Here is a 21,721-nt window from a genome sequence, read left to right on the forward strand (position 1 = left end):
GATGGAGATTGACTTTGTCAAAATGAACTTAGATGGAAATTAGGTGTCAGGTTGAAATATGGCCTTATTTGCAGCATGAATTCGGAAAATAAGTTTATTTTGAATTTTAATAAACTAAACGTTCACCAAAAAACTTTAGTGAGAAAAATTGAAAAAAACGAACTAGAAACATATTAACGCCAAACATTCGGTAGAATTTATAGAATATTGTAAATTTATGGTCTATTACCAACATGTATGTATATATATATATGTATTGTATGTCTTGTTTATACTGGCTTTGTACATTCAAACTTTGATGTGAAGAATTTTCAAAAAAGCGACTTTCATGTTTTTATCAGTGATGCCAAAGATTAGCCATGTTAAGCAGATGTTAATTTGACAGAAGATAATTCCAACATCGTTCATGTATAAGATGACGACGGATAAATTAACTTTTGTTAAAATTTTGACTGCTCTGATTAGAACTATTGGAGTCCAACACAAGAAGTAGAAACCCACGATGATTGCTACTGTTTTTGCGGCTTTAAATTCTTGCTTCTTTGTGGGAACTTGATTTTCTGAAGTGTAAAATTGTTTCAATTCTTAAATAAGAGTATGTTTTACTTATTGATCTGTAATATATTTTTCAAATTTTCTCATCACCCCACTTTACCGAACGACAATTTGTAAAAAGACATTTTGCCGAATGATGTCTTTCTGTGAAATACTTAGAATATACCTGCACTGTCATTCGGCCGTGTGAATGATGTATTCTTTGCATTTCGAACGTTTAGCTGGAAGATAATATTTTGCGCAAAAGATTAATTACTTTTAGATTACTTTGTTGAAGACAGCTATTTTGACTGGCCTGCTATAAATGATGAAAGACATCCTCCAAGATTATCAACAGATTAATGGAATTGTTATGCTGCTGTTCAAATTGAATTCTCAAAACCAATAGTTCCTTAAGATGGCATCGACGATAAAAGCAAATCAAACGACAAAAAGGAAGTTTTTTCTGGAATGGGATGGGAATGAGTCTAAACTGTTGTGAACGATTATCATAACCGCAATTTATTTAATTGTTATCTTAGAAGATTTGTACTCAATTTTTACACAAATGCTTGATAATTAGCGATTTCGCGATGCTATTTCAATTTTTTTCAACATAACTTTCGACAAAATGTCTTTCGGAAAATTTGGGTGTAACCAAATGTAGCCGAAAATTGTAGTTCGTCAAACATCACCCCAACATAATTTCCATTAACATTAGAACTATTATTTTTAAGGTGAATCTGTTGTGATATATGCGTTTTTATTTTTAGCGTCTAAAATTAAAAGTTAGTTTTTGAAATATATGATGAAACGATGAAAACTTAATAATGTTTTTTTTATAAATTATGGTTGATTTTGCAATTATCAATCGTTCAAAGAGTGAGTGAATCTGCTGATTAATGATTTGTCAGAATAGGTTGAGCGTTGACAGTTAAATTAATAAATGTGCTAACATTAATTCAAATTCAACCGTTTCAAAAATTTCAAAAAACTTGACCTTTTTTGATGATTGGTTTTATATCATTTCCATTTGAAAGGGATGTAGTGATGGTAGAAACTATCGCGAGTTTTGTATTGTTAACTATTTCAGAAGAAATTCTTTTTCTTTGTTGAAAGGCTACAAACATAATTCTTGAATAGGTATAAAAAATGACGATAGTGACGACAATATAGTCACTAATCAGAGCAATGGACATTTGTGTATCTGTGTATGCAACAGAGCATGAAGAGCTGCCGTTGAAAACGTAGGCAGGAATGTAGCAAAATGTGCATACGACAGATGCAAATATCATTAGCTTAATATGCCTCTCCGTAAGCCAGTTCTCATAATGGAACGGGTGGACAATAGCTATATACCTGCAAAAGTTATATGAATGCATTTGATATACATTAGCCCATAAACAAAAAAATTTAATGAACGATACAAATTTTCTTATTTTTCAGTTCATCATTTTCAAGTAATGTAAGTTTTAAATACGATGTTACGTGTAATTGCATTTACAAAAAATTGCAGAGAATTGTAAAGTAAATTTTATAAATTTCATAAATTAATTCATATATACTTGAACATTTTTTAAACTGTCCAAACCTAAACAATTTAAATTTATGAAGAATTAAAAATACTAAATAATTTTAATTTCTAAATTAAAACAGTTTCAACTAAAAAATTGTTATATTTAAGAAATTTTTAAAATAGGCATAAACTTAGAATAAATTTGTATGTTATAAACTTTATACTTTATATAATATAAAGAATTAGTCAGCAATATGCAACCAGTCTTGAAATGGTCGAATGTTTAAAGTTTCAACACATTCAAAGTTTTAATTATTTTTTTTATTCTATTTTTATTTTATATTAATGCTGAACGAATGAACTTAAATCAGTAAGTAATATATTCAAATTCAATCAAAGTATTTTCATAGGCGTTTAAATTTTGCTTGACTTACTGATTCAAAAATTTCTATTCGTTGAAATACAGTTGATTGCAAATTTGAAAAATTCAACTCGCTAACAAATAATAAATATTTTAAAGTTTAAATTATTTAACTAAATTAAATAAATGATCATTTTGTTAAAAACGGTAACCTATCGATGGAGAGCAGTAAAATCTGAAAGTAAACCAAAACAGGACCCAACTGTTGGAAAGGAATTGACATAAGAAGGTCTAGTCTCACTGAACAGGCGGGTGTTTCGTAATAATACAAACGAAGACTCCAGTATGCCTGGATGAAAGCAGACAAACCACAAATCATGGTGCAGACTGAGAGACTTGCAATAAATGCAGCCGTTGGTTTACGCATGCTGGAAACGTGTCTCTTCAGGGCTATTAATGTCATGGTATTGCCGAACCAACCCGTCGTCACTGTTATAAAGAGAACGATACATTTTACTAATGCAGAAGTTTTTGAATACAAACTATCCCTAGCAAGGAAGGATGATGGCTGAACGTCCACGCTGGTCGAATTGTTCATAAGAACATTTGGAGGGATCTCAATTGAACTGTTTACATGAACATTTGAGATGATCACCGAAAAGTTGTTCGGAGTGGTAGAAGTCATTTCAGTTGAACTAACATCGTTGATCAAATTTACAAAACTGGACTTTGTGTCGCTATCTAGAAAAAATGTGAAGAAGTTTGCAGTTGTCGAAGCCTCCAAAAGAAACATTGTCGTTGAAATGTTTTAAATAAATTGACCATACATATTTAAATATTAGGCTGTTAAATCTTGGGATAACTTTGTGACGTTCGTCTCCGAGTCCAATTTAAACCAAGCGTCTGTATACAATATAAACGTGTATATATATAAATATGGCCTTATTTGCAGCATGAATTCGAAAAAAAAGTTTATTTTGAATTTTAATAAACTAAACGTTCACCAAAAAACTTTAGTGAGAAAAATCGAAAAAACGAACTACAAACATATTAACGCCAAACATTCGGTAGAATTTATAGAATATTGTAAATATATATATATATATATATATATATATATATATATATATATATATAGATGCATATGTATGCATACATACATACACGTTAATATATAAATGTGACGATGCAGTAAACTTACACCCATATGGTCGATTGTTCCGCTACTATTAATAATAACATAACATAACATTTAAATAATGAACGTAGATTAAAATCCATGTGCTCATATCTAATATGTGATAATAATTTAAATGTCCAAAAAACAATAATAATATGAAATAGTATTTAAAAAAAATTAAAAAAAATTAAAAAAAATAAATATTTACAACAATAATAACAACAACAATAAAAATAAATTACATTACCATATCGTTAAACAAAATAATCGAATATATATATATATATATATATATATATATATGCAATACGTATCTGTCTTTCAATTCCTATATTATAGAAATCATGTGTCAACTGCAAATAAAATTGACAAGGTCGTTCTTAAACAAATCATAAAGAAATGTTACACCAATCAATGATACTAATAATATAAAATTTAGGATGTACTACAATAATTGTAAGACATCACAATTGCACTCCTAAAGACGATTCTACATTAAAAGTAATAAATGAATTTAGATGCCATATTGACGACTGTGCGCGTCAACAACATTCGTATATTGGTGTTACGACCACTTAACTATCAAGAAGTCTCACAATGCATACACAGAGAAGAGCCATCAACTTTCACTTGCAATCGACACATGCAACTCCAATAACCCGCCAAATTTTTGACAACAACACAAAAATAATTTATCATAACACCAACACAATACATCTAAAAATTGCAGAAGCTGTCCTAGTAGATATCAATAAACCTTAAATAAACATCCGACAAAAGAATGATTACATTATTATCAACTCGACGCCTTAATACTAACTTCAATAACGATGAAGAACAAAGAAATGACAACAACAAAGATGAATAATACAATACCTACTAAGTAACTCACTTGGCTTAAGAAACAACTTTACTTTTTTTAAAGAAACTATATAAACCAAACCTTCACAGAAGATGATTTGTGAAAAATCGAAAAAAGGCATTATGAATTTGGATAAAAACAGTTTTATTAAATTTTCATGATGAATTTGGATAATTATTCTATTTTCAATAAATTGAACAATTCCCAGAAAACCTTTTAAGGAAAATTGGAAAGACAATTTTTAAATTGATTAATGCCAACAATTCGGTAGAATTTACACAATACTTTACTGTGTGTATATATATATATATATATATATATATATATATATATGTGTGTGTGTGTATATATATATATATCATGTATATAACAATGTGTGCATTTGTGCGTACGTGTGTGTGTACATCTATAAGTCAGATATGATCGAGTGATAGGAATTAGTCTGAATGTGGGTGGCTGAGATTTACTGCTATAAATTCCTATAATACCCAACTATAAATAATAATAAATAATAATGCAAATAATAATAATAATAATATAACAATAATGAACATTAATAAAAATATTAATGAATAATAATAATAATAATGAATAATAATTTCATGTTATATTAATGATGCGAAAGAATTATTAAATAAAACCGAGAAAACTAACAATGATAACCGAAAAAAGATGAAGATGATGATAATGATGATCATGGTGGTGGTGGTAATGAGGAGTATGATAATGAGGATGATGATGATAAGAATATTGACAATAATATTGTTAATTGGTTGATAGAAGATTCGAAAAAGACTAATTGAATGTAATCGATCATATTGAAAATGGCGGGGGATGCAATTTTATTTGCACGTAAAATTTGTTACTTTCTCAAATTTTCGTACATTTATTATTTTAATGACAGTTTATTTTGAATTTCTCGGAGCAAGAAACCAAGAAGGTTTTTATATGCAACGAATTTAAAATGTATTAGGCATTTGAAAGATTTAACCTAATATATTTCGTTGTTTTTTAATTTCATCAGATGTCAGTAACCAATATCATTTTCATTATAAATCTAATTTAATATTTAAATGAACGCCATCAATTTGAATCTCTTTTTTATCATTTCAAAATTATAATTGAGTTTCAAACAACTTAAACGTCTCAGTTTATCATAAAATTGTAAGCGATAAAAATTAAGATGTAGAAGTACGCAGGTATGCAGTAAGGCGTCGACGTACGATGAGACAACTTGGGTGGCTTTTAACGCACTCGCTTCCTGCCGACGGAGCATTTGCGACGGAATGTACTTGCTCGTGTTATAAGTACAGAGTTCAACATTAATTTCAATTCTAAGGGCAATATAAATAGAAGATACACTTGGAAACAGAAATTGTATGGGTTGAATGGTAGACGAACACTGTTTGCACTGACATTTTTTTCTACCTCGTCTTTTATTTGAAAACAACAAAAAACTATCAACTTTAATCAAAATTCCATTTTAAAAACGTTTGGTTGTACATAAAATAAAAATGTTGATTACATTTGTATTTGTATACGTAAAATGTTTAAAACTTAACGGTTCTCTATTACATTTCAATGTTGAACATTTAATGAACTGGGACGCTTTATATTTTGTTAATTGATTGAAATGTAAGCTATCAGAGTATTTTTTTGTTTTTTTGTAGCAATTTCCATCTAAAATTTCCATATATATGTAAGTCAAAACAAAATTTTATTCAGTTTAGTCAAAAGGCCACAAAAACCGAATGTGTTTTTGTTGTCAAGCCAAACGACGAATAAACATATCAAAAGAGTCGCAAAAACGTGCATATTTTAGCTTCTAAGATCCAGTAGAGTCAAAAAATCATTAAACAATCACCGATGCAGGCCTTAACGCATTTATCAACTAACTCAACACGACATAACTGTTGCTTTTTTACTCACCATTGAATTACAGTAAAAGCTTTTTTTAAGCTTTACTCAAAAAATCGATTGTTATGTTGCAAGATATTTGAAAGAAAAGCTGTTAAAATTATATTTCAAAAAATTCTTCATTCACATTATTATTCAAACTTGAAAGCAAAGAAAAACTCTTCTCCAAAACTGCATTCAAAAACACGACAAATGACATAATGTCACCATCATACTGAACGAAAAAATGCCGTATTCATAGAGAACGAACTAAAAATAATGATGAAGATAATGACAAGATAATAACCTTACAATGAGCAACATTTCAGCAAAATTGTTTATTCTTTTCCTTACCAAACAAAAACGTTATTTGTCATAAAAAATACAAAGTAGTAACTTCAAACCAATCCAGGAAATGAATAGTTGTCACCATAGATATAACGTGTGATTTTTATAGATATGACGTGTGGTTCTCAAATAATACATGTTTTTTTTAAATATTTTTCAGATACATGTATGATGTATATATATATGCATATGTGTGTGTGGTAATTGTGTTTGTTTTGTAATTATATAGTTGCTAAAACAGGAACTGGCTGCAAAATATATACAATCTGAATACCAAAAAAATTTGCGAAAGGAAATTTAATTTTATATAACCAATGAAACATGCGGCCATCACCATCTCACACAGCAAATATGCAGCCAGGCTTGGACTGGGACAACGGGAAATTTTCGGTGAGCCAACGGCTTCCAATTACCAAAAGAAAGTTATTATACTTTTTATTTTAACTGAAATTACCTTCAATTATATGACAGCTTCAAATAATAGTTCGTTTGTACTGAATATAATCAAACTGAAACAGCGAAATCAAGACTATAAGAAGTCTAACTATAATTATTTATGCCTTCAGTGGTTATAACCTATAACATATTAATTTTTACGCCAAATTTTGATTCAATTTTCAAAATTTGCAAACAGTGATCTAAAGAAAGGAAATCTCAACATTGAATTGCAGACTATGTTGAAAGAAAAATGAATTAAAACCATCCACTTGAAAATGTGAAATATAAATTTTGTGTCAATGTTCACAACGCGGTTATGGATCAAGTAATTAATAGTACCAAACAGAGATTCTCTGAGCATGGAGTCTTTACGCTGACTAATCTAGCTTGAATTTTAGGAATATCGCAAAAATTTTGAAAAAAAGAATGCCTAGTGACGCACTGCAACACGTAAGTGGGTTGTTCAACAAAACTGAATATACCGAAACAAAAGATCACTTCAAACTGAATTATTAGAATTTGGGAGGAAATAGAAAAATTTTAAATATGGGTATAATTTGATTTTTGAAATGAAAGTATCGGATCCAATCTCGGATAACATTTAACAATCTGAATCAGTAGAATTACTTGAATATACGTACGACAATTTTCCCGGGCCGGTTTTTATAAGCAGTTCGACCATGTATGCAGCTCCTTCCTGGTCTGGTTTCGCTACAAAACAACAACTTCAGCAACTACAGTCTCTCATCAAAAAATTAATTCGTTTCAACTATCTACCTGCATCATAGCCTACCGTCACTCAAATATTCAACACACTCGATTCAAGACTGTTCAAGAAAGTGGAAAATAACAAAAACCACGTCATCCATCCTCTACTACCACCAATCAAAACTACTACACACAACCTTCGTCAACGCAAGCGTAACTATCAAGTCGCTACTCAATCAACATTTCAGGATAAGACTTTAATCACAAGACAACTTAAATATATTATAACTCAATTAAACTTTGTCATTTACTCAATCTAGTCTATTCTTTTTCCTATCGATCACTCAACTAACTTGATATTAGTCTCTTAATTAATTATTTTATTTATTTGTCTTTTTAAACCATGGCTTTATTTTATTTTCTTTACTTTTCTTACTTAAACTATTTTTTCCGTTATTTATTTTTCGTTATCATTTTATACCATTTTATTGCCTTGCATGCTGTAACCAGTTTCTGCGTTTGTCAGATTCTGGTTTTTTTTAAGAATAATAAAAAAACCTATTCTTTCTCCGCTAAATTAACTTTCAAATAAATTATAAAAAGATTTAGTGAATACAAATTTATATTTTATCTTTGGTTTGTTTATGACTGTTGCAACACGAAATCGTCAAGAAGGTAAATGTCATGTGGGTTTGTATGAAAATCATTATCTCCAATAAATAGATAAACAAATAAACATAAACAAAACAATTAAAAATAAACAGTCACTGAAAAATTATCATATTAGTATAAATATAAAAACTGACGACTTGAAATTTTGAATGCACCAACAAAACAATTTCTAGTAAAACATCATCAGCTATCACATAACAAGAAACGTACTTAAGTGAACAACGATAACTTATACAGGCCTGCTTCATTATAAAATATTATGAACCGATGAAATATGTGCACATTGAAATAGGTGTATAGAAGCAGGTGTAAGAATTTGTCGCCAGTCTGTAATGTATTTAAAAACATTCCGTCGACATTTTGATGCGGGAATCCATCAATTACAATCTTTAAACTGGCAACATTTCATCAGTAAGTGTTTTTAGAGGACCGTCGTCCCAATTATGTAACAATTCATTTTTTATTGCAATTATTATTGTATTCGTTTTTATTTCATTCTTGTTTTTATATTAACATATTGACATAGTTTCATAAATTGTTGGTGATTTGTAAGGATTTATTTCAAATGGTTTTTTAAAAGTTACTTTACATTTTTAAAGTTAATCGTTTTTCATATTTTCATGTCTTGTCTAAATCCGCCGGTACTTTGTTTTTCTAAATGTTAGTTGTGATTTAAGTAATACAATTTGAAAAAATATGTTTTTGCTTTCTTCTTAACCTAATAAATTTAAGATGAAATATTGAGTGGTACTACTTTGATACACCATCAGGGGTGACCCAAAAAAACTATTTTTTTCCGGGTTTTTTATTAAATTAATAAAAAAACGGGTATCCTAAGACATTTTTGTTTTTTTTAGATCTGGAATCTTTACAACTTATGTAACGGTAACCGATACTTTATACCATATTTTTCGGACTGCTTGGGTTCTGGTACTAAAACTTTTTTTTATTGAGCCAGTGTTTTCGAAAGTCGACTTAACTTTTTCGATTTTGTCTTACTATTAATCCTAATTGAGTTGCTTAAAAAACTAATTGAAATTTAAAATAATATTCTGGGGTTCATTATCATTATATTGTTATAACCGTCGCATGTATATTCGCTAGAGGCGCCACGGACGCACAGAGTCCGAGAAAGAACTGGAACTTCTGACAGCAAGATATCTAGTACGTTCGAGAAGCGTCGATTAAAAGATGGGCAGGATATCGATTAATCCTGATCGATTATGTGTTGATTGTTTGTGTTGAAAGCGATATTTGATATTTGTAGTGTTGAGGGAGTTAACTGTTACTAAAACTGAAATATCAGTTAACTGAAAAAATCATTTCAGTTAATCCACTTCGATAATAAAGACGATATCAACAACCAAAAACAACAAAAACAAATATTTTTACCGGATATCATACTGCATTTCTTTCTTTACAAATGATTTAGTCTCAATCGGCTGCTTTTGTTATCGATAAACAGTTGAGTTACTTACATTTAAATTTTAGGAAAACTTTAAAACTGACCTGATGTTTTTAAAGAGTAAGCTCTTATACTGGAGTGGAGTAGATGTTGTTGGTTGTGGTAATTATGTTTGCTGGTTCTTTTCGATTTTTTAACTACGATATAAAGCATGGATATATATATATATATATATATATATATATATATATATATATATTTATATATATATATCTATGATATAAAGTCGTAAAAATCAAACGGTTGATTAAAGTTTGGGTAATTATTTTGATAAGAGCTCTTCAAAGAACATTTCTAAAGAAACCGTTTATACAAGTTTCATATAACTTCAACAATCATTCAGATTCGTTTTAATGAGGTTTTTTCTAGTGAAATCACACATTTATTTAATATTTTAGAAGTACCAGTAACATTTTCAATGCACATTCATAGGATACTGTTGTCATATACGGTACAATTTTAGTGTTCTAAATATGCGATGCTGGTTATATATCAATTCCACTTTTAAATAATAAAACATGTGACTCGTTCCATTGTAAATAAGTTTAACCAAGATTTCTGAATGACATTTAAAAGTTTAAAATTTTAAATTAATAGGATATGACACGTTAAAGTGTTATCATATTAGTGCCATTTTTCAGTCAACAGAACTTAAATGAAAACCAAAACTAAAATAAAATTGACTTATTTTACTATAGGAAGCTTTTTTTTTCTTGGTGGAATTGAATATGGTTGATTGGTTTTTTAATTTAATTAATTTTTATAAAAATTAATTATTAAATTATCAGAATTAACTTAATTTTATTCTTAACAATTTAACAATAATTTAGCAAAATCAATTTTTATTCATCTGTCAGCTTATTAATTATTGGAACATATTATCAAAAATTGACCAAATGTAAATATTAATATTCAAATGAGATCACTCATTAGTCATTATTCAGTTTTTTATTATTTATTACTAACTTTGAATTATTGATAAATATAAAATTTGCCTATTTCACAAAATTTTTGTTCTGGTAATAAATTAATTTTGTTTTTAAAAGCCGTCATTCTGCCAACATTATGGTTGTACCTGTACGAAGTTTTCAACAAACCTTCATATTACCTCGGTATTGTGTTGTCTGTTTTTTCAATGGCTGACCTTCTTTCAAGTCCCATCTTTGGCAAGTTAGTGTTCATTTAATTAGGCATCATTATTTTATTTTAATGATACATTTTTTATAATTTAATTAGAAAATGATGGTCTACTAAATAGAATAAGACAAATCAAATAGAGTAAGACCAAGTTTGGCTGACAACTTTTGAATTAATGATAAATTGAATGAAATTTATATTTTGGGTCTAAGTTAATAAACAATTTTTGAAGATTTTTTTGTTGTTGAATAATTCCTGAAAATGTTTCTAGTAGCCTTATATTTATGATTTTTTAAAAGTTGTTTGGTATGTGTTAGGCAATATTAAATTATTTTCCTCAAATTTTTTAGAATCTCTGATGTGACAGGGCACACAAAATGGTTGTTGGTTTTCTCCAATCTGCTTCAGATCACAGGCAGCTTCATCTACATCATTAACATAGGGCCTGAGTTTTTGATCATCAGCCGTTTGATCACTGGTTTGTTAGTTCTTTCAAATTAGAATTATAGATACTAGAATTATAGTTTAGTAGTTTTTAACAATTGGTGAAACATCAATCAACTGACTAATCACACAACTAAACAACCAACTGGCCAACCACACAACTGACCAACTAACCAATCACTCAGTTGACCATCCAACCAATCACACAAACAAACAGGATTTGGATCAGGTGTTTCAACTTCCTTGATGGCAGACCTAGCTAGGACAACATCAAATGACCAGAGGACATCCACCTTTGCATCATTCATGGCTCTTAGGCAGTTTGGTCTAGTCATAGGTAGCTCAATATTTTATTTTATTAGGTGGTGAGATGTTGCGGTGGTCTAGATTTTTATCTTACACATGCATGTTGTTGAAAACTCCCAGAAATACTCAGGAAAGAATTTTATAAATCAATAAAATTTAATTAATTTTTTTGTAATGTAAATTATTTTTATTTGGAATTTTCAAACTTAAAATATATCAATGTAAATATAAATATATAATTTAAAATTTCAAAATGATGAATGATGCAACGTATAAATATTTGTTGTTGTTATAATGTTTAATTATCACAATATGATTTGTCATGTGATTGTTTTTAATTACTCAAATAACTTCTTTCTCAACTGAAAATTCTACATCTTAAACATTTGACAAATTTTCATCAATCACAAAGTCATGCATATAAGTATCATTAATATTGATGTTTTTCAAACACACAACCCACCTAATTAACATTGATTTATTCCTACACAGAACTCATTAATATTAATTTATTCATTCACAGACACCTCTTTAATATTCATGCTCCTAATTAATATTAACAGGGCCAGGATGCAACCTGTTTTTGGCTTATTTTGATTTCACATTTCTCTCATTCCCCATCAACAAATATACATCTCCAGGGGTTGGTTAGATGGACTGCTTTGTTTGCCTTGTTTACATGCACAATTGTTTTTATGAAAAAATTTAATTTTTTTTTCTCTAAGTTTTCTTGTTGAAATTAATGATTTTTATTCATAACTGAAAATGGTCTATGAGTTTTTTGTTTTCTTTTTATATTGAAAAAATTGCAATTAAGCTGCTAATTAGTTGCTGACATACACAAACCCACATACATATACAGCATACCCGCACACACTCACACCACACACACACATACATACATATACTAAAAATATACAACAGTTTTTTTTGATGGTTCTGTGGTGCCTACATGAGCTCCTTGCATTATTTTGCTTCTGGAACCTGCCAAAGATCTACCTAGCTGAACATTTAGAGCAGCAGCAGCAACAACTTCACGAAGAATCAGAGGCTGCTAATCTTCAGCTTTCCTTCGATGCTACTAGCCCACATTCCTTTGATGAACTGACGCCAAGTAGTGCAGGTTGTGTTGAATCACTTCGTTCTTACCACAGCCTGGTTAGAGATGGTGTTGGTAGTGGTCACGAGGAGGAAGAAGATGACGACGTCGTTGGAGCTGGCGCTGTTGGAAGCGTTGTTGCAAGTGGTGTTGTTAAGAAAACTGAAATGATTAATCCAACTGCAAATGACTGTGATGATTTACAAAATTGTTTCAATGAATGTTTACAAAAGTTGACTAGTAAAAACGTTGGTAGTCAGCAGCAACCGAATGTCTTCAAGTCCCAAGGAAGAAGTGTCCAACAACAGAATGTCTCATCTGATAACATTCCATCAACGAGCGATAGTAATCCTTTCAAGGACCATATGTACTATCGTTGTAAGAGGATGCTCAACGCACCTGTTGTTGGTGCGGCTGAAGAAGCTGCTTCGAATGCGAGCAAGTCACGAGAAGAACCAGCAAAAAGATTTAAATCTAACGACAATAATAATTCCTCAATTTACTCTGATATAATAAGCAACTCTTTGCTCGTAAAATATTGGGGAAATAAGTATCTAGGCAACTTTGAAAATATTAAATCTCCAAACAATACTGATTCGAAGAAACTCTTCCCACACTACAGCCGTCGTTCTATTGTAGCAAGCAAAAGTGCACCACAGCTTGCTGATAACAACGAAAAACCAAAAAATTTGAAACGTAGGAAGAGATTGGTACGCGTGAATGTGCACATGATAAACGAACGTGGATGTCAGAATATGCCATCCAAACTTCTTCCTGGGTGCTCACAAATTGCTGGCCACGAAGATGATGCTGAAGGTGATGGTAGTTCAATTTTTGCTACTGGAAATATTTGTGATAATAAAATTGCTGTCGTCGACGACAATGACAGCAACAAGAATGATTATGACAGCAACAAGTGTGATGATGACAGCAACACTAACGGCGGCAGCAGTACTTCTTTTGTTGGCAAGTGCATGAATAACGAACTTACTAACATCAATCAAATTAATGTTATTCCTGCTAACATTGATCTTAATGTAAGCAACAATAACAAAATATATAGCAATAGAAGAAATGACAATAATAGCAATAATAATAGTAGCACTAGTAATAAAAATATTTTTGCCAAAAATTACCCAAAAAAGAATAAAAATAATAACAAAGCCAAACAGATAGCGGATGATTCATCAAGCATTTCTGAAACGAACGACTTGATGGAGATAGCTGAGCAGTTGATCATACAAAACAACGAATTAACATCGCCTATATTTGCGAATGATATCTTAATGAATAGAGATAGCTTTATCTATGAAAACAACTCTGGCAATACTTCTAATCCCATTCCGTACATTTCCACTAAAATAAGATCCAGATCGGTTGGGAATTATATGTTTGTACTGTCTAATGAGTACGTGAGGGATTATGATGATATAGATGAGGAGGAGGAGGAGGATGATCAGGACAATCCGTGCTTTATTTCAAGTCGGAATCCGGATTATGTGGCTAATCATTATAGACCCGTCCGCCTTCGCAATCGTAAACGTTTAAATCAGGATCATCATCATCATCATGGTGATCATTTTCATCATCATAGTGATCATCATCGTCGTCGTCGTCATCATCATCGTGACCTCCAACATTTAAGTAGATGTTCTCATAATACCAGATGCATGGCGAACGGAATTGACAGCGACTTGGGAGTTAGGGATGCAATCAGGAATGCAGTTAATACAGGTGGAAATATGAACAGAAGAACTTTTAAAAAAAATCAATTAAAAATTAATTCAAATTTGAGTAAACATTCAGTTGGTCAAAACAACGCTAACAATTGTGATAGTACTATTAATAGCACGGACAACAGTAACATTAACAACAACGCCAGTAGCAACACAAACGATGATTCAGCAACTGCACCGGATGTGCTCTGTGTCGCGCCGAGAAAAAGCCGAGTTAGACCGAATGACCAAGATAGAGAAAAATATGTTGAACTGGCCAGTAATGTTATTCACGAAGATTTACAGTCAATGAACACCTGCAGGGGTTGGTGTTGCCGTTGCCATCATAGTTGTCATCATCACATCATTTTAATCATCACCTTCATCATTTTAATCATCGCTATCATCGGTTTAATCCTTATCGTCCTTAGCATTTAGCCATCTTCGTCATCATTAACGTGATGTGATGTAATTAACTTCGCAAAATAAAATACTCAATGTATCTTCACCCCATACAGAATTATTTACAAATGAAATAGTTGCGTTATTCTTCCTTATGTTTGTCAGCTTTTTCAACCAGCTTGCCTTAGAGGTGAATTAATTTTTGGTGAATTAATTTTTATTTTATTAAGTTATTATTATAATAATAAATATTACATTTCGTTACTATTATTTTTTATTTTTATTATTTTTTATTTGCTCAATTCATCGTTTTTTGCGTTTTTTTCCCAATCAAGACATTTGTAACGCCGATGACCAAAGAATATTTAGACTGGGGTGAAAAAGAAAATAGTTTACTCCTATTCGCGGCTGGAATCGAGGTTTCATTATTATTATTATTATTGTTGTCGTTGTTGTTGTTGTCGTCGTTGTTGTTAGCAGTAATAATAGTGACAGTAGTCGTAGTAGCAACGACAGCAGCAGTAGTTGCAGTAATAGCAGCTGTCGCAGTAGTGATGGTAATAAAAATAGGAAATTTTCCGACGGACAATCTTACGACACGAAACAGATCATATTAGTTTTCCTCCTCTTGAGACCACTGAGTAGAAAGATAGACGACAGATGGTTTATACTGGCTGGCTCAATAATTCAACTGTTTTCCCTTGTCTTCCTCGTTATATACGTGCACTTGGCTGATCGAAGTACGAGTCACTGACAATTTTTTTTAGTTTCATTTTTTTGAAATTATTTGTTTCGTTGTTAACGTTTGGTTAAGATTTTACTGATTTGAGTTGTTAATGATGGTGTGTGAAGTGTATTTTATTTTTTAGGTTGAGTGCGGTCAAGTTATTTGTGGTGATATTTGTTATAAGGTTATTATCATTCTGTTATTGGTGGCAATGGTGTGCACAGGCTTCGGTGGTTTTCGTTCATTTCAATATTTGAAAGAAAAATATAAATTTAAAGTTTTACTTTTAAAGTTTTACTTTTACTTAAAAGTTTATTTGGGTAATTTTCTTTTACATGTTGAGTTACTGGTTAGTATTTGAAAGAAAAATGTGTTTCAAAGTATTCAAATAAAAAACAATCTTAAAATTATAACTAAATGCAATTATTTTTCAAAAAATCAGTTTCGACTCACGAGTTGAAGTTGGTGTTGTTCCTTCTCATCGTGTCCGTCAACGTCGTCAGTCTTCCACTGCTGATGCTGTGCAGCAATTCCCTCTTCACCAAGTTGATTCCCATGTCCATACAAGGTTTGGGTTTTGTATTTACTAGCACATATATCACGTTCTTTTTCTACCCTATAATGGTTTAAATTTATATTAAATTTATAAATTAGGTTTATTTTGCTCTAGGAACGATTTTTGTATTATTGAATAAAATCTTGTGTTACTAAAAAACCGTTTCTTTTTATATGATTTTCAAGTAAATTATCATTCAAACAGACACCATTATGAATAATTTTCAGGATTTGCTCAGGGCATTCGGAAGATGTTCGCGGGTGCCGGGACGATTCTTGGACCACTCTGGACTGGAGGAATGATGGAAAGATCATTTTACATGTTCATCATCATGATCGCCATCAACTGCTTCGCTCTGGTTGGTTAGACCATCGTCGTCATCGCCGTCATCATCATCTTTGTAAACGAATAACTAAAGATACGGATTTTTTATTTTCAATCTAGAAATATAATATGATCCGATTTCTTTTTCTTTTCTATGTCTATGTTAAACGAATTATTTCTATATTTCTTAACCCTCCTAAATGCATTGGTTGTAAATAATTTCAATTCGTAGGTAGAATTAAGCTTCTACAAATTTTTTTTTTTAATTTCCTCGCAGGCTCTACTCTTCGCAACGTTCTATAAACTCAGTTCAGCGTACTTCATACCTCTGCAGCTAAGAAGGCATCGCGCGCAGCAAGTAAACATCTCTTCATCACTCACATCCTCATCTTCATCGTCAGCGTCGTCCTTTTCATCATCATCTACATCGATGTCATTAATATCAGCGCTGCCGTCGTCACTGCCTACATGTTCGCTGGAAGTTCCAGCTCCTGTTCATAATCATGTTCATACTACTCTTCGTTGTAATGCTAACGATGATGATAATGGAAAAGATGATGATGAAGCGGAAGATGATGTAAGTGAAAAGAGACCCTTACTATCATAAACTGTGATATGAACAAACTTGTAGCAATCATTCTCACGCATACCAGATAAACTTACAGAGTTCAGATAAACGTACATATAGAATTAATGTTTCCAATTAAATATGAAAATTTCTTTTTCTATTTGATTTGTCTATTTATAATATTACCTTTTTCTGAATAAAGTTTTCAATTCACATTTATAACAAACCTTCAGAAATCTTATATATAAAATGTGGTAATGTTCTGGAGTCTTATGCATATCTAGATTCACCACAATTGCCAGATGTACATACGTTCACGTTTTATAGCGTATTATTGGCGCGAATTATACATTTTAATAGTTTATCAATGTTTCTATTTAAAGGTTGTTAATATTTATATTCAAATTATATTACATAAATAAGTTACTAGTTATATATGAAGCCCATATTGGCTGATAAAAATTTTATTCAAATTTGATCATTTTGTTTTTAATGGTAACACACACCACACACACACACACACACACACACACACACACACACACACACACACACACACACACACATAATTGTATAACATTTTGACTCCAAATAATCTGATGTCTTAAAATTTAATTCAGCATGTTAATTAATTAATTAATTTACGAAATTAACCTAATATTCTAAACCTTATTATTTTCCCTCTCATATACGTGTTTTATTCAGAGTAAGATGTCATTAATTAAAACACATTAATTTAGTCTTTCCATGTATTCGTTATATCTTCTCATTGTAACCCAAAAAAAGTATGGTTCGATAGCTTTTATTATGTTTTGAAAATTAGCTTAATTATTTTAATAAATCAACAGCAGTAATATGAATTTCTGGTTTATTTATAATCAAAATGAAAAATTAATAATTTAAAAAAACAAAACAAAATGAAACCGAAATGCATTTTAGCAGCGGATTTACATAAAAAAAATTATTCAATTCATTCATACCCATTGTTCATTTAATGTGTAATTTCAAATTTAACAAAAAAATTTACTTGAAAAAATTTCATAAAGAATAAACAATTATATTAGTAAAAAAAAGTATTGTGTTATAACAAATAAATAAATTTATTTATTTATAATTATTATTCTTACAATAAATTATACACAGGGGATACGCAGTAGTCTTCTCCAACACCAAAGTTCAAAAGCGTCGATCCTTCTTCTTTCCGCTTTCTTGATTGTCCAACTTTCACATCCATAAATTGCTATGGGAAAGACAATGGCGTTGACGAGTCTCGTTTTCGTTGCAATGCTCACATCTTTGCTCCTCCAGATTTTATCTATTCCTTGCATTGCAGCCCGGCCGAGTGCAATCCGCCTTTTGATCTCTGGTCAAGATTCGCCGTTTCAGTCAATTTTGGCTCCCAGGAAAATAAAATCTTGTACTGTCTCGATCTGTTCATTGTTGATCTTGATGTTTACTGCATCATTGCATGCCGTTGTCATTACTTTCGTTTTATTGATGTTGAGGTACAGTCCCATGCGTTCACTTTCCTCTTGAACTCGTTGGATCAAGTATTTCAGGTCTTTCTCACTTTCTGCGAGTATAGTTGTGTTATCCGCATATCGCAGGTTAACCTAATATATAATGTACAATTCAATGTTAAAACTTCAATCGATCAAATAATTTCTGTGATGATCATCAGCACTTCGTATCGTATATTACAAACAGATTCGCTCTTAATTTCGTAATTGATGGAGAAGTATTCAAGAAAAAGGGAAAAAGTTGTTGAAAAAATAAGTTGAAAAGAAAAAACAAAATCATTGGATTTGATGTCATTTCATCAAGGATACTATTGTAGCCATATTAGAAAATACTCTTAACTCAAACATCTAAACATTCATAAAAACGTCTGAAAACGTTATAGGTCAAATAGTTACTGATATCTGCAATATAAATGTTTCACCCCGTAGTTCAAATAAGCACAACCGATAAATTAAAGGAATCGCAACGGAGTTGTCCAGGTAATTTTCACTCAAAGCACAATTCTCAACCTTAAATACACTCACTAATCTTAAGCAAATTATGTAAAAAATAATTTCTGTATGCAAATTTTTTATGAGTATATTCATTATTCAACAAATGCTGAAGAACAGCCATGAAAAATCTTTATCGATTTAATAATTGGAGAATAATTATTTATTTTGACACTTGAGAAAAATCAGTTAATTTTTTGTGTTATTTAACAATTTTAAATAACAATTTCAATTTAAGAAATGTCATCAACATTCCAAATGAACAATGCACAATGCTTGGCAATGAAATCATTCGAGTTGAACAGGTTACGTCTTAAGGTGAAGAATTTTCAAAAAGCAATCTTCATGTTCTTGTCGGTGGTACCGTATACCAGCCAAGTTAAGCTTATGTTAACTTGGCAACAAACGATGGCAATGTCACTCAAGTAGAAAATTATCGGAAGGTTCATATTGGTTATCAACTTGACAGCTCTGATGAGGACCAGTGGAGTCCAACATAAAAAGAAGAAACCAACAATGACCGCTACTGACTTCGCTGCTTTGAATTCCTGCTTTTTTGTAGGAAGTTGGTTTTCTGAAATAGATGATAATGTCTTTATTCAAAAAGCATGACAATTATAGATACACAGTTAAATCAGATCAGAGCTACATTTTTAATATATAACTAAATATATATATATAATATATATATATATATATATATATATATATATATATATATAATTGAAACGTTGAAACGACAGACGATTTTGCTTGACCGTTCTACGCTCCTGCCCATTTGATGAAGCAGCATTGAGAATTGACCCGTCAATCACTGTTGTATTCTTTACAGTTTCTGATGAGATTTTTTTTCTTTGCTGAATTGCCACAACCAAGATTCTCGAATAAGTGAAAATCATCGCACCTGTCACGACGATGAAGAAACTGAATAGTGTGGTAGATATTTGCGTGTCCGTGTAAGGTGTTGCACACAGAGATGTGCCGGTGATGACGTATGTGGGTATGTAAAGAGCTGTTACGACGGCTGACGCAAAGATCGTCAGCTTCACGTGCGTCATCGTCACTAACGTCTCGTAGTGGAATGGATGAACAATCGCCAGGTATCTGTGTCTTGTCAGGAAGATTTTAACATTTGCAGGACAACTTTGTGTGAATTGATTAGTGCGGTAAATCATTGTTATATGATTTAAATGAGAATTAATGTTCAGTATTGAGCTGCAAAATTTATAAAAATTAAGCAAAAAATTTACGTAACTCTTAATGGACTTTTTATATTTTCATAAAGTGTTTTAGAATCGATTTCAGCTTGTTACAATTGCAAAAAAATGTTATTCATGCGAAAATAATTTCAAATTATTACTGCAACATGACGAGTGAATTAATTTGTAACCTTGTGTAACATTTTTATATCAAAGTTTATAATCGCTGTTAAGCATTTTAAATCCAATTGTGAGGAATTATTTTTAAAAAACTACATTGACAACAATTAAAAATTTTAAGTCGTTCATTTTTTGCTATGTCAACAATTTTCTTAAATACTTTGTTAATTTATAATGTAAAAAACCTTTCAACGCAGAGCAGCACGACTTGAAAATAAACGAGAACTGGAGTTAATTGCTGGAAAGGTACGGACTGGAGAAGATCAACCTTCGTGGTGCACGGCGGGGTCTCCAGGTAGAACATACGGAGATTCCAGTACGCCTGGTAATAAACAGACCAACCACAAATTATAGCGCTTATGGACAGACTGGCTACTAGCGCAGCTGTTAATTTGCGCATGCTGGAAACGTGTCTCTTCAGAGCTATCAATGTCATGGAATTTCCGAGACAGTTTACCGTTCCAGCTATGATGAGGATGATGCTTTTTATTAAAGCGGAGTTCTTTGAATATAAACTACTGATATCGGACGCAGGAAGAGTGAGAAAGTGATCTTGTACATCGGCTGACTTGTTCGTGGAAACTGTGGCTACGTCGGATGAATTAACAACAGCATCCGTCGAAGTTGCAAATCTTGAGTTTGCGGCATTCATAAAATTTGACGCCAATAAATTTTCGGTTGTCAAATCATTTAACAAACGCATTGTCGAAAATATAATTTTAAATAGAAATTTTCACAAAAGTCAAAATCTCACATTTCTTACGGACGAATAAATATCCGATTTTGTTGGACTTAAACATGTTGGGGTGATGTCAAAATCTTTTTATACCAAACAGTATTTACATATACGTAAATATAATATGTATATAAAAAACAGAAGCACTCCTAAAGATTCGTACTTTACATTTTTTAACGCAGGAGAACATTCGCAACACCGATAATGCCCTTTTTGTTGAAGGCAATTTGATTTTATTAACTTGTGTCGTGACAGTGAGTCTCTCCTCTCTTCTATAAAAGATCTTTTTCCGCAAATTATCAACACTACAACAGTTTTATGTGGACAGTTTATCAA

General features: G+C 31.1%; 3 protein-coding genes across 3 annotated transcripts; 1 reads left to right on the forward strand and 2 right to left on the reverse strand.

The window, feature by feature from the left end:
• Positions 1–288: 288 nt before the first annotated feature.
• On the reverse strand, positions 289–3,204 carry HELRODRAFT_167918 (hypothetical protein; the record flags this gene model as incomplete). The annotated part of the gene is made up of 3 exons (XM_009013637.1): positions 289–560; positions 1,535–1,893; positions 2,624–3,204. 3 exons carry the CDS (start codon positions 3,202–3,204, stop codon positions 289–291), a joined length of 1,212 nt encoding a protein of 403 aa, XP_009011885.1.
• Positions 3,205–10,682: 7,478 nt separating this feature from the next.
• Positions 10,683–17,366, forward strand: HELRODRAFT_190368 (hypothetical protein; the record flags this gene model as incomplete). The annotated part of the gene is made up of 13 exons (XM_009013638.1): positions 10,683–10,711; positions 11,027–11,150; positions 11,468–11,595; positions 11,779–11,898; positions 12,431–12,510; positions 12,792–15,006; positions 15,200–15,273; positions 15,419–15,502; positions 15,691–15,823; positions 16,253–16,378; positions 16,594–16,724; positions 16,968–17,267; positions 17,322–17,366. The coding sequence occupies exons 2-13, from the start codon at positions 11,116–11,118 to the stop codon at positions 17,364–17,366; spliced, it is 3,471 nt and encodes a 1,156-aa protein (XP_009011886.1). The 5' UTR covers positions 10,683–10,711; positions 11,027–11,115.
• Positions 17,367–19,355: 1,989 nt separating this feature from the next.
• On the reverse strand, positions 19,356–21,436 carry HELRODRAFT_190369 (hypothetical protein). The gene is made up of 3 exons (XM_009013639.1): positions 20,835–21,436; positions 20,016–20,374; positions 19,356–19,844 (listed from the first exon to the last, which is right to left on the reverse strand). Exons 1-3 carry the CDS (start codon positions 21,350–21,352, stop codon positions 19,600–19,602), a joined length of 1,122 nt encoding a protein of 373 aa, XP_009011887.1. The 5' UTR covers positions 21,353–21,436; the 3' UTR covers positions 19,356–19,599.
• Positions 21,437–21,721: the final 285 nt, after the last annotated feature.

Source organism: Helobdella robusta, assembly GCF_000326865.2.
Source record: "Helobdella robusta unplaced genomic scaffold HELROscaffold_12, whole genome shotgun sequence".
In the NCBI taxonomy this organism is placed as follows: domain Eukaryota; kingdom Metazoa; phylum Annelida; class Clitellata; order Rhynchobdellida; family Glossiphoniidae; genus Helobdella; species Helobdella robusta.